The 13,569-nt window shown below is 49.0% G+C and overlaps 1 protein-coding gene across 1 annotated transcript in view; it reads right to left on the bottom strand.

The window, feature by feature from the left end:
- LOC109900064 (fatty acid synthase-like) overlaps nt 1–13,569 on the bottom strand; it is a 36,118-nt gene that overhangs the window by 19,006 nt on the left and 3,543 nt on the right. The window contains exons 5-20 of the mRNA XM_031835248.1: nt 13,308–13,430; nt 11,853–11,968; nt 11,564–11,698; nt 10,958–11,444; nt 10,538–10,725; nt 10,138–10,327; nt 9,953–10,047; nt 9,689–9,823; nt 9,324–9,527; nt 3,875–3,990; nt 3,426–3,601; nt 3,140–3,331; nt 2,912–2,992; nt 2,534–2,719; nt 2,184–2,363; nt 1,706–1,909 (exon numbers count right to left, since the gene is read on the bottom strand). Coding sequence (XP_031691108.1) covers nt 1,706–1,909; nt 2,184–2,363; nt 2,534–2,719; nt 2,912–2,992; nt 3,140–3,331; nt 3,426–3,601; nt 3,875–3,990; nt 9,324–9,527; nt 9,689–9,823; nt 9,953–10,047; nt 10,138–10,327; nt 10,538–10,725; nt 10,958–11,444; nt 11,564–11,698; nt 11,853–11,968; nt 13,308–13,430 — 2,808 coding nt within the window. The remainder of the gene's footprint in view (nt 1–1,705; nt 1,910–2,183; nt 2,364–2,533; nt 2,720–2,911; nt 2,993–3,139; nt 3,332–3,425; nt 3,602–3,874; nt 3,991–9,323; nt 9,528–9,688; nt 9,824–9,952; nt 10,048–10,137; nt 10,328–10,537; nt 10,726–10,957; nt 11,445–11,563; nt 11,699–11,852; nt 11,969–13,307; nt 13,431–13,569) is intronic.

Below are 13,569 nucleotides of genomic sequence, written 5' to 3'. Positions count from 1 at the left end.
GGGCTGTATAGGTAAGGGCTGTATAGGTAAGGGCTGTATAGGTAAGGGCCTGTATAGGTAAGGCCTGTATAGGTAAGGTCTGTATAGGTAAGGGCCTGTATAGGTAAGGGCCTGTATAGGTAAGGGCCTGTATAGGTAAGGGCCTGTATAGGTAAGGGCCTGTATAGGTAAGGGCCTGTATAGGTAAGGGCCTGTATAGGTAAGGGCCTGTATAGGTAAGGACCTGTATAGGTAAGGGGCTGTATAGGTAAGGGCCTGTATAGGTAAGGGCTGTATAGGTAAGGGCTGTATAGGCAGGACCTGTATAGGTAAGGGCTGTATAGGTAAGGGCCTGTATAGGTAAGGGCCTGTATAGGTAAGGGCTGTATAGGTAAGGGCCTGTATAGGTAAGGGCCTGTATAGGTAAGGGCTGTATAGGCAGGACCTGTATAGGCAGGACCTGTATAGGCAGGACCTGTATAGGCAGGACCTGTATAGGTAAGGGCTGTATAGGTAAGGGCCTGTATAGGCAGGACCTGTATAGGTAAGGGCCTGTATAGGTAAGGGCCTGTATAGGTAAGGGCTGTATAGGTAAGGGCCTGTATAGGTAAGGGCCTGTATAGGTAAGGGCCTGTATAGGTAAGGCCTGTATAGGTAAGGGCCTGTATAGGTAAGGGCCTGTATAGGTAAGGGCCTGTATAGGTAAGGGCCTGTATAGGTAAGGGCCTGTATAGGTAAGGGCCTGTATAGGTAAGGGCTGTATAGGTAAGGGCCTGTATAGGTAAGGTCTGTATAGGTAAGGGCCTGTATAGGTAAGGGCCTGTATAGGTAAGGGCCTGTATAGGTAAGGGCTGTATAGGTAAGGGCCTGTATAGGTAAGGGCCTGTATAGGTAAGGGCCTGTATAGGTAAGGGCCTGTATAGGTAAGGGCCTGTATAGGTAAGGGCCTGTATAGGTAAGGGCTGTATAGGTAAGGGCTTGTATAGGTAAGGGCCTGTATAGGTAAGGGCCTGTATAGGTAAGGGCCTGTATAGGTAAGGGCCTGTATAGGTAAGGGCCTGTATAGGTAAGGGCCTGTATAGGTAAGGGCCTGTATAGGTAAGGGCCTGTATAGGTAAGGGCCTGTATAGGTAAGGGCCTGTATAGGTAAGGGCCTGTATAGGTAAGGGCCTGTATAGGTAAGGGCTGTATAGGTAAGGGCCTGTATAGGTAAGGGCCTGTATAGGTAAGGGCCTGTATAGGTAAGGGCCTGTATAGGTAAGGGCTGTATAGGTAAGGGTTGTATAGGTAAGGGTTGTATAGGTAAGGGCCTGTATAGGTAAGGGCTGTATAGGTAAGGGTTGTATAGGTAAGGGCCTGTATAGGTAAGGGCCTGTATAGGTAAGGGCCTGTATAGGTAAGGGCTGTATAGGTAAGGGCTGTATAGGTAAGGGCTGTATAGGTAAGGGCCTGTATAGGTAAGGGCTGTATAGGTAAGGGCCTGTATAGGTAAGGGCCTGTATAGGTAAGGGCCTGTATAGGTAAGGGCCTGTATAGGTAAGGGCTGTATAGGTAAGGGCTGTATAGGTAAGGGCTGTATAGGTAAGGGCCTGTATAGGTAAGGGTCTGTATAGGTAAGGGCTGTATAGGTAAGGGCTGCAATACATATTTTAAAACAGTGAAGCTGAAAGTAAAATTATTTTCTCACTGTTGGGATGATAAAGGCAACAGGAAGTAGACATCTAACCTTTACAGTTCTTTAGTTGGTCTCCTAGTTTGTCATTGGCTGACAGGCATTCTGTCTCCAGGTAGGGAACAAACACAAATTCCTCCAGGATGGGTGGGCTCTGTTGCTGCTGACGACGCGGCGCTACCGTGGCATGCAGGCCGCAGATCTGGACTCCGCCCGCCACAATGTTGTCAAGGCAACGGCTGACGTGGACGTCCACCGCTGGGATGATGGAGAGGGAACAGTCAGAGGAAATAACAAACATACTTAATATTGGGATGAGAGAGGGAACAGTCAGAGGAAATAACAAACATACTTAATATTGGGATGAGAGAGGGAACAGTCAGAGGAAATAACAAACATACTTAATATTGGGATGAGAGAGGGAACAGTCAGAGGAAATAACAAACATACTTAATATTGGGATGAGAGAGGGAACAGTCAGAGGAAATAACAAACATACTTAATATTGAGTGGAGTGTGTGTTGTTACACACCTTTCTTCCCCTCTGCGTAGTCAGTGACCCTCTCCTGGTGGATGTTGGGGTCCACACACACAGAGCGGATCCGCGTGGGTAGGCGAAGGCTGCGTCCTGATAGGCCAACCACGATCATCTGCAGCATGGTGTCCAGGAAGGTCACCCAGTTACCGGTCCACTGCAGCTTCCCACTGTCACCTACATCCAATCACAGACAGGGATAGAGCAAGATCAGAGGGAATCAACCAATGACTGAGGAAAACAACTTCTAGTACTTACTACAACAAACGACCCATCTTAATAGCCACCCAGTAGGAAATAAGCCTTCATAAAGAGGTTCACAGAGTCTCTCTCTGACAGACACACACCTGCATTGTTGGACTCCAGGATGCCCTGGAAGGTCTTGCCATAGTCGTAACCGCGGAGACGGAGCTCCTTGTAGATGTCATGGGCCGTCAGGCGCAGTTCGGGGTCACCGTCGTCCCCGGCGACAGGCTTACCGATCTGAGAGCAAAATGAGTCTAGAGCAGAGTCCTCCAGAATGCTCACCTTGCCTGCACAGACAGTGAGGAGCATGGGATAAGGTGAGAGACCGTGTGGAGGACCAAGGAGAAGGCATGCATGTAGAGTTCATAGTGACTGTGTATACAGTAGTTATTACCATGTAACAGAGCATGTAGAAACCATCCTGATTTACAAATCAAACATTTATCTTGGATGCTTATAGGAGAGTAGAGTATACATACCACTGACAGCCAGGTTGCCGTTCTCAGACACCTCAAACCGACTGGTGGCAGGCATGACACGCACCTCCAACTGGACTGAACCTGACAGAGAGAGAGGAAGAGAGAGACATAGAGACAGAGAGACAGAGCACATTGAAGGTCAGCAATGAGCCACAGCAAAAGATTGGCAACCCAAACAGACAACCCATGATCAAATACCTCCCCTGCCTTCATCCATCCCTTTCTCACCAGTCTTGGGTAAGATGGTGGCCCTGTGGATGGTGACGTCCTCGAAGTTGACAGGGGTGGTTTCCATGACAACTCCCAGGCTCCTTACCAGGGTCCTCCAGGCTAGCACCAGGTAACCCGTGGCCGGGTACAAGACACGCCCATCGATGCAGTGGCCAATCATATAGTAGTCTGGAGACTCTGGGTTCATGTCTAGGGGGAGAGGAGATCAACTGTCCGATAGAGTGTGTGTGGACGTAGAACTTTGTATGTGTGTGTTCTGTGTCGGTGTATGCATGGCTCTCACCAATGTTATAGATGGTAGCTGAGGTGGACCCTCCAGAACCAGCAGGGAAGTCCTCAGCCTTGGGTACATCCCAGGTCTGGGTGTGGTCCCACTGCACCAGGGGGGAGATCAGAGGGGTGCCCGCGGCCACTGGGTACTCCACGGGCGGGTACAGCTGCTTACAGTCCACGTTGATCCTGGACACAAAGGAGAGATGCTTGGTATTGAGGCATCTGACACAAGTATAGCTTTTCTAGGACTCAAAACTAAACATTTTACATGCATGTCTTGGCTTGTACTATGGACCATCAGAGTTTATGAGATTAACATCATGTCATCTTGCAGTATTGGAACATAGCTGGTGTCTTTATTAAAACAACAACACCAGATAAAGCTGAATTAGGTTCAGAATAGAATAGCATCAGTTGCATAATGATGACATTAGAGGCATGGCATGTCAGCAGACGGACCCGTTCATGTAGACCTTGCCGATGTGAGAGAGGAAGAACTCCAGGTTGTTGGCATGGCCTCTCCTCATCAAGGGCAGGATGGAACACGTGGGCTTCAGGCTGCGCTTCAGGATCGCCTGCAGGGGGAGACAGAGCAGTTTAACACAGAGTAATGACCACAACAGCTACAGTTGAAGTTGGAAGTTTACATATACCTTAGCCAACAGAGATGGCCGCCTAGCTTCGCGTTCCTAGGAAACTATGCAGTTTTTTGTTTTTTTACGTGTTATTTCTTACATTAGTACCCCAGGTCATCTTAGGTTTCATTACATACAGTCGAGAAGAACTACTGAATATAAGAGCAGCGTCAACTCACCATCAGTACGACCAAGAATATGACTTTCGCGAAGCGGATCCTGTGTTCTGCCTTTCACCCAGGACAACGGAATGGATCCCAGCCGGTGACCCAAAAAAACGACTTCGTAAAAGGGGGGAACGGAGCGGTCTTCTGGTCAGACTCCGGAGACGGGCACATCGTGCACCACTTCCTAGCATTCTTCTCGCCAATGTCCAGTCTCTTGACAACAAGGTTGATGAAATCCGAGCAAGGGTAGCATTCCAGAGGGACATCAGAGACTAACGTTCTTTGCTTCACGGAAACATGGCTCACTGGAGAGACGCTATCGGAGTCGGTGCAGCCAACTGGTTTCTCCACGCATCGCGCAGACAGAAACAAACATCTTTCTGGTAAGAAGAGGGGCGGGGGCGTATGCTTCATGGTTAACGTGACGTGGTGTGATCATAACAACATACAGGTACTCAAGTCCTTCTGTTCACCTGATTTAGAATTCCTCACAATCAAATGTCGACCGCATTATCTACCAAGGGAATTCTCTTCGATTATAATCACAGCCTTTTATATACTCCCCCCCCAAGCAGACACATCGATGGCTCTGAACGAACTTTATTTGACTCTTTGCAAACTGGAATCCATTTATCCGGAGGCTGCATTCATTGTAGCTGGGGATTTTAACAAGGCTAATCTGAACACAAGACTCCCTAAATTTTATCAGCATATCAGCATATGCCCCACCCTCCTTTCGGAAAAGCTGACCACGACTCCATTTTGTTGATCCCTGCCTACAGACAGAAACTAAAACAAGAAGCTCCCACGCTGAGGTCTGTTCAACGCTGGTCCGACCAATCTGATTCCACACTCCAAGACTGCTTCCATCACGTGGACTGGGATATGTTTCGTATTGCGTCAGACAACAACATTGACGAATACGCTGAGTCGGTGAGCGAGTTCATTAGAACGTGCGTTGAAGATGTCGTTCCCATAGCAACGATTAAAACATTCCCAAACCAGAAACCGTGGATTGATGGCAGCATTCGCGTGAAACTGAAAACCCGAACCACTGCTTTTAATCAGGACAAGGTGACCGGAAACATGACCGAATACAAACAGTGTAACTATTCCCTCCGCAAGGCAATCAAACTAGCTAAGCGTCAGTATAGAGACAAAGTAGAATCTCAATTCAACGGCTCAGACACAAGAGGTATGTGGCAGGGTCTACAGTCAATCACGGATTACAAAAGAAAACCAGCCCCATCACGGACCAGGATGTCTTGCTCCCAGGCAGACTAAATAACTTTTTGCCCGCTTTGAGGACAATACAGTGCCACTGACACGGCCCGCAACTAAAACATGCGGACTCTCCTTCACTGCAGCCGACGTGAGGAAAGCATTTAAACGTGTCAACCCTCGCAAGGCTGCAGGCCCAGACGGCATCCCCAGCCGCACCCTCAGAGCATGCGCAGACCAGCTGGCTGGTGTGTTTACGGACATATTCAATCAATCCCTATCCCAGTCTGTTGTTCCCACATGCTTCAAGAGGGCCACCATTGTTCCTTTTCCCAAGAAAGCTAAGGTAACTGAGCTAAATGACTACCGCCCCGCCCCGTAGCACTCACTTCCGTCATCATGAAGTGCTTTGAGAGACTAGTCAAGGACCATATCACCTCCACCCTACCTGACACACTAGACCCACTCCAATTTGCTTACCGCCCAAATAGGTCCACAGACGATGCAATCTCAACCACACTGCACACTGCCCTAACCCATCTGGACAAGAGGAATACCTATGTGAGAATGCTGTTCATCGACTACAGCTCGGCATTTAACACCATAGTGCCCTCCAAGCTCAAGACCCTGGGTCTCGACCCCACCCTGTGCAACTGGGTACTGGACTTCCTGACGGGCCGCCCCCAGGTGGTGAGGGTAGGCAACAACATTTCCACCCCGCTGATCCTCAACACTGGGGCCCCACAAGGGTGCGTTCTGAGCCCTCTCCTGTACTCCCTGTTCACCCACGACTGCGTGGCCACGCACGCCTCCAACTCAATCATCAAGTTTGCGGACGACACAACAGTGGTAGGCTTGATTACCAACAACGACGAGACGGCCTACAGGGAGGAGGTGAGGGCCCTCGGAGTGTGGTGTCAGGAAAATAACCTCACACTCAACGTCAACAAAACTAAGGAGATGATTGTGGACTTCAGGAAACAGCAGAGGGAACACCCCCCCTATCCACATTGATGGAACAGTAGTGGAGAGGGTGGTACGCTTCAAGTTCCTCGGCGTACACATCACAGACAAACTGAATTGGTCCACCCACACAGACAGCATCGTGAAGAAGGCGCAGCAGCGCCTCTTCAACCTCAGGAGGCTGAAGAAATTCGGCTCGTCACCAAAAGCACTCAAACTTCTACAGATGCACAATCGAGAGCATCCTGTCGGGCTGTATCACCGCCTGGTACGGCAACTGCTCCGCCCACAACCGTAAGGCTCTCCAGAGGGTAGTGAGGTCTGCACAACGTATCACCGGGGGCAAACCACTCAACTAGTATTTGGTAGCATTGCATTTAAATAGTTTAACTTGGGTCAAACGTTTCAGGTAGCCTTCCACAAGCTTCCCACAATAAATTCCTCCTGACAGAGCTGGCGTAACTGAGTCAAGTCTGTAGGCCTCCTTGCTCGCACACGCTTTTTCAGTTCTGCCCACAAATTTTCTATAGGTTTGAAGTCAGGGCTTTGTGATGGCTACTCCAATACCTGGACCTTGTAGTCCTTAAGCCATAACTTTGGAAGTATGCTTGGGGTCATTGTCCAATTAGAAGACCCATTTGTGACCAAGCTTTAACTTCCTGACTGATGTCTTGAGATGTGCACTTCACAAAATAGATGGTAGATACACTGCTCAAAAAAATAAAGGGAACACTTAAACAACACAATGTCAATCACACTTCTGTGAAATCAAACTGTCCACTTAGGAAGCAACACTGATTGACAATAAATGTCACATGCTGTTGTGCAAATGGAATAGACAACAGGTGGAAATTATAGGCAATTAGCAAGACACCCCCAATAAAGGAGTGGTTCTGCAGGTGGTGACCACAGACCACTTCTCAGTTCCTATGCTTTCTGGCTGATGTTTTGGTCACTTTTGAATGCTGGGGGTGCTTTCACTCTAGTGGTAGCATGAGACTGAGTCTACAACCCACAAAAGTACATCAAAGTTGGATCAGCCTGTAGTGTGGTTTTCCACATTAATTTTGAGTGTGACTCCAAATCCAGACCTCCATGGGTTGATAAATTTGATTTCCATTGATAATTTGTGTGATTTTGTTGCCAGCACATTCAACTATGTAAAGAAAAAAAGTATTTAATAAGAATATTTCATTCATTCAGATCTAGGATGTGTTATTTTAGTGTTCCCTTTATTTTCTTTGAGCAGTGTATATTGAAGCAACTAGTCCCTCCGGCAGCAAAGCAATCCCACAACATGATGCTGCCAACCCTGTGCTTCACGGTTGGGATGGTGTTCTTCAGCTTGGAAGCATCCTCCCCCTTTTTCCTCCAAACAATACGATGGTCATTATGGCCAAACAGTTCTATATTTGTTTCATCAGACCAGAATACATTTCTCCAAAAAGTACGATCTTTGTCCCCATGTGCAGTTGCAAACCGTAGTCTGGCTTTTTTATGGCGGTTTTGGAGCAGTGGCTTCTTCCTTGCTGAGCGGCCTTTCAGGTTATGTCGATATAGGACTCATTCTACTGTGGATAAAGATACTTTTGTACCCATTTCCTCCATTATCTTCACAAGGTCCTTTGCTGTTGTTATGGGATTGATTTGCACTTTTCACACCAAAGTACGTCCTAGGAGACTGAACGCGTCTCCTTCCTGAGCGGAATGATGGATGCGTGGTCCCATGGTGTTTATACTTGCATACTATTGTTTGTAATGATGAACGTGGTACCTTCAGTCGTTTGAAAATTGCTACCAAGGATGACTTGTGGAGGTCTACAATTTTTTTCTGAGGTCTTGGCTGATTTCTTTTGATTTTCCCATGATGTCAAGCAAAGAGGCACTGAGTTTGAAGGTAGGCCTTGAAATACATCCACAGGTACACCTCCAATTGACTCAAATGATGTCAAATAGCCTATCAGAAGCTTCTAAAGCCATGACATTTTCTGGAATTTTCCAAGCTGTTTAAAGGCACAGTCAACTTAGTGTATGTAAACTTCTGATCCACTGGAATTGTGATACAGTGAATTATAAGTGAAATAATCGGTCTGTAAACAATTGTTGGAAAAACTACTTGTGTCATGCACAAAGTAGATGTCCTAACCGACTTGCCAAAACTATAGTTTGTTAACAAGAAACTTGTGGAGTGGTTGAAAAATGAGTTAATGACTCCAACCTAAGTGTATGTAAACTTCCGACTTCAACTGTAAGTATGTGCATACAAGTCAGGTGTGTGTTTCTGAGAGGAGAAAACGGTCACATTGTGACACTGTGTATTCACAGCAGTAGTGAATGAGTGGAGCCACCTCCTGTGTGTGTCTATATAGCGTGTGGTCTAACCTGCAGCAGAGCGTGTGGCGCCGTCTATATAGCGTGTGGTCTAACCTGCAGCAGAGCGTGTGGCGCCGTCTATATAGCGTGTGGTCTAACCTGCAGCAGAGCGTGTGGCGCCGTCTATATAGCGTGTGGTCTAACCTGCAGCAGAGCGTGTGGCGCCGTCTATATAGCGTGTGGTCTAACCTGCAGCAGAGCGTGTGGCGCCGTCTATATAGCGTGTGGTCTAACCTGCAGCAGAGCGTGTGGCGCCGTCTATGTAGCGTGTAGTCTAACCTGCAGCAGAGCGTGTGGCGCTGTCTATGTAGCGTGTAGTCTAACCTGCAGCAGAGCGTGTGGCGCTGTCTATGTAGCGTGTAGTCTAACCTGCAGCAGAGCGTGTGGCGCTGTCTATGTAGCGTGTAGTCTAACCTGCAGCAGAGCGTGTGGCGCTGTCTATGTAGCGTGTAGTCTAACCTGCAGCAGAGCGTGTGGCGCTGTCTATATAGCGTGTAGTCTAACCTGCAGCAGAGCGTGTGGCGCTATCTATATAGCGTGTAGTCTAACCTGCAGCAGAGCGTGTGGTGCTATCTCCACAACCACAGCGTTATCAGGCACCAGGCTCAGGCCCTCCTGGAAGAGGACAGGGCTGACCAGGTTATTACAATGGTACTCTGCTGAGGAGTACAGAGCCAGCGGGCTGTTCCAGTCCTTCTGGGGGATAGATGTGCTGATCCATCTGGCAGACCTCTGCTTAGGCTCCTTGATCACCTACAAAGGGGGAGGAGGGAGAGATAAAATTAAGTACATTTGGCAGGTGAAATTAAATGAATTTCTAGTGAATAGGATTTTTTCAGTTCATGAAGGTAGTTTAGATTCTCCTCCTGAAATGACAGTTAAAACCCCAAACCGTTTGACACACGTTGTCTTACCCTCTTGAGAGCAGCCAGCAGGGAGGGAGCGATGGAGGCCATGTAGTAAGAATGGAAGGCTACACCAGCACTACGAACCTCCTTGGCAAACACACCACTCTCCTTCAGCTCTGATACAAACCTACTCACTGCCTCCTGCATACAGAAAACAGGTACACAGTGCCAGTTTCAGGAAGATGGTTTTCACAGATATAAAAGGATCTTTGACAATGTATAACGCTAATGATAGATACAACTGCAGGGATTTGGACCAAAATGTGTTACCGCAGGGCCAGAGATGGTGACGGTGTCTTCAGCGTTGTGACAGGCTGGAACCACTCCCTGGGGACATTGTGCCTTACACTCTGCCCAGGTCAGACCTGAAGAAGAGAGAGCGAGTTAGAGGAAAACCAACTGATCCCAATTCAACACACACACACACACACACACACACACACACACACTCTTACCGACTGCAGCCATGCCACCAGGGGGCAGGTTAGCCTCGTTAATGGACCTCCCTCTCCAGTATGCTGCCAGGATAGCCTCACTGTGACTGAGGGATCCGTCTGCATAGCCACAGGCCAGCTCTCCCACACTGTGGCCCACAATGCCGTCTGGCTGCAGACCCAGCTTCTGGAGCAGGTCAATCTGGGCGATCTGAGAGGGGGGGGGACAGAGCGGGGTTATCTTTAGGAACCTAGTACAACACCTTGATATGTCAGAGGCATTGTGGGGCCTTTGGAGGACAATACAGTCCATAGCCTTTTGGTTTCAGTGCTATTTCCCCCCTTCTCTTAGTTAAAATGGTGCCCCTCCTTCTGTAAAAATGGTGGTCTGCTCTTAGTTAAGACGACTGCACCAGCGTACCTGTATGGCAGCGAGGCCTACGAAGGCTTGGACGGTGTCCTCGAAGGTGCTCTCATCAGCCTCCATGAGCAGACTGGACACACACATCCCTGTGTCCTTCAATGCTATGTCCGAACGCAAGATGGACTCCTGAAAGTCTGGCAGCTGCATCAGACTGCGCCCCATCCCACCCCACTGGGTGCCCATACCTGAGATATACACAACACACACACCTCTCTCTTAAACCTCTTTGCTGTCATCACTCGAGGTAGAAGTTGCCCTTAACCACAGATTCAGGAACACATTATCCTGCCCCCTGCCCCCAACCCTAACACTAACACCAACCATTAGGTTAAGGCTTGAATAAATGTTACATCTGACCCTGAAGCAGTGGTTAGAGGTAACTTCTCATTTCCTCTCCTACCCAGTCCTCCCTCTTACCTGAGCAGACGTACCACAGTGGTCTGGGCGTGGCCTCAGTCTTCTGCACCTCTGTGACATCATCCTTGGAGCCAATCAGAGCGTAGCCCCTGTAGGGCATCCCCGCAGTGGGCACCCCAGACACCTCGTTCAGCAGACACAGGAAGTTGTCATTGCCCGAGTGTTCCTTCCCCTTGCTGAGGAGGGTGGAGACAGCCTCCTCTGTGCGCCCGCAGGCCTGGAGGAGCCTGGGTACTGGAGAGGACTCAGAGGGGATCTTGGGAGGCGCTTTGATGTTTTTTGGGGTGTCAAAACCAGGGGGGCGGAGGATCACATGAACATTGGAGCCTCCAAATCCGAAGGAGTTGATGCCAACGATGCCGCCGCGGACTGGTATGGGCTCGTTGACGACGCGGAGGCGGCCGTCACTAAGGGCAGGGATGTCGGTGTTGGGGCTGTTGTAGTGGATGTTGGGAGCCCACACACCTCGCTCCAGAGACAACACGACCTAGAGGGAGAGAGAGAGAGAGACGAGTCTTAGTGCTGGGCTTGGCCAAAAGCCTGCACATATTGTGATTTTGTACATGACAACGGGTGTTCTAGAGGTTAACCCAGACCAGTTCTCACCTTGGCCAGTGCAGACAGGCCAGAGGCGGGCTCTGGGTGGCCCATGTTGGACTTGGTGGACCCAATGAGCAGCGGGTCACGCTTTGATTGACAGAACACACTGACAATCCCATTCACTTCCTGTGGGTCGCCGACCTGGAAGGAGAATGGGCTGAGGTCACCAGGGGAACCAGATGTATCAGGGGGGAGGAATGGGACAGAACACCATCCACAGAATATTCTGGAAAATTACGTTATTGGTGTGGTGGTGACATGATCCAACAACAATGAATCAAGTGTGTGTGTTCACCTTGGTCCCGGTGCCGTGGGCCTCGATGTACTCCACCTGGTCAGGGGTGATGTTGACCTCCTGGTAGAGAGAACGTACCAGCCTCTGCTGCATCTCACCTGAAGGGAACGTCACACCTGGGACAAACACGTCAATCAATGAATTGGTATTTTCTGTAGCCATTCATAGAGAACTGTTATGGAATGTTGTATAATAAATGTCACCCACATGGCTAAGAGCGGTGTAGGGTAAGTTTGCCCCTGATCGCGGGTCAGTTTTGAATTTTCCGCACTATTGGTAAAGGCTTGAGTAAGGGGAAGCTGATCCTAGATCTGTACCTGGGAGAAACATCACCCCTGAGGAGCTAAGAACTGTGGCACTTCATGGGGCCGGCCTTCAAAATACAGCAGGCCAGTACGTTGTGACTGGATCACCAGTCTGGGAGTGTGTTTACTGTTGTGACTGGATCACCAGTCTGGGAGTGTGTTTACTGTTGTGACTGGATCACCAGTCTGGGAGTGTGTTTACTGTTGTGACTGGATCACCAGTCTGGGAGTGTGTTTACTGTTGTGACTGGATCACCAGTCTGGGAGTGTGTTTACTGTTGTGACTGGATCACCAGTCTGGGAGTGTGTTTACTGTTGTGACTGGATCACCAGTCTGGGAGTGTGTTTACTGTTGTGACTGGATCACACACTCCCAGACTGGTGATCCAGTCACACCAGTAAAGTGTGGGAGTGTGTTTACTGTTGTGACTGGATCACCAGCCTGGGAGTGTGTTTACTGTTGTGACTGGATCACCAGTCTGGGAGTGTGTTTACTGTTGTGACTGGATCACCAGTCTGGGAGTGTGTTTACTATTGTGTGTGACAGGCAGACAGACTTGGCAGGGCAGAGGGAGGGGGGCATGGGGGTGAAGTGTGGTATGGAATGACTGGGAATCTCTATTACACTCCCCACATCTGTCCATCTGTACTTCAAAGACTTCGACCTGGCACTTCCTGAGTACACCACAGATAACAGGGGAGTTACACTGGGGCATCAGGAAAACAGTGGGTGGGTCAGTGAGGCCTCACAACCCATTGGACAATAGACCAAAAGGGATTATGGGAAATGCAACAGAGGCCAAGGGAATTGTGTTTCTCCACAAAAATAATGTTTCTACTGGGTTACTGCTTGGCATTTACAGTACAGGGCACATACGCAAGGCAGGCCAAACATTGGGTTGAACATTTCTGTGAAAACTATATGTAACCTACCAGAGAGTTAGGCAGAAATATGACAATGTTGCTTACAATATTAAAACCCTTTCAGATGTGGAAGAAGTTAAGGAGAGGTGCATATAAGACAGAAACCATGCTGGGTTTGAGAGCTCTTCCTCTCAGTACCTTGGGGATAGTGACTAGGTCCAGGGTTTCATTCCAGACTGGGCAGGTACTCACAGTGGTGGTGTGTTATACTGAGGCGTTCTCTCACCCTGCTCCTTGTATCCGTCAGTGTTGTTACCAGCGTTGAGTACCGTGGCGTATACCCTCTTAGCCATGGAGCGTCTGGTCAAAAGCACCGCCACTGCAGCCTCTGAACGACAGTACCCGTTTCCTGGGGGAACACATAGAGGACCGCACCAGAAAGTAATGTTAATGTGCTTTCAGGGCCAAACCAGATAATAGTTCTGCTGTATACGGGTGTGCTTTCAGGGCCAAACCAGATAATAGTTCTGCTGTATGCGGGTGTGCTT

This window comes from Oncorhynchus kisutch, linkage group LG11 (genome assembly GCF_002021735.2).
Source record: "Oncorhynchus kisutch isolate 150728-3 linkage group LG11, Okis_V2, whole genome shotgun sequence".
In the NCBI taxonomy this organism is placed as follows: domain Eukaryota; kingdom Metazoa; phylum Chordata; class Actinopteri; order Salmoniformes; family Salmonidae; genus Oncorhynchus; species Oncorhynchus kisutch.
The sequence above is the reverse complement of the archived record's forward strand: the minus strand, read 5'-3'. Positions and strand labels throughout refer to the sequence as shown.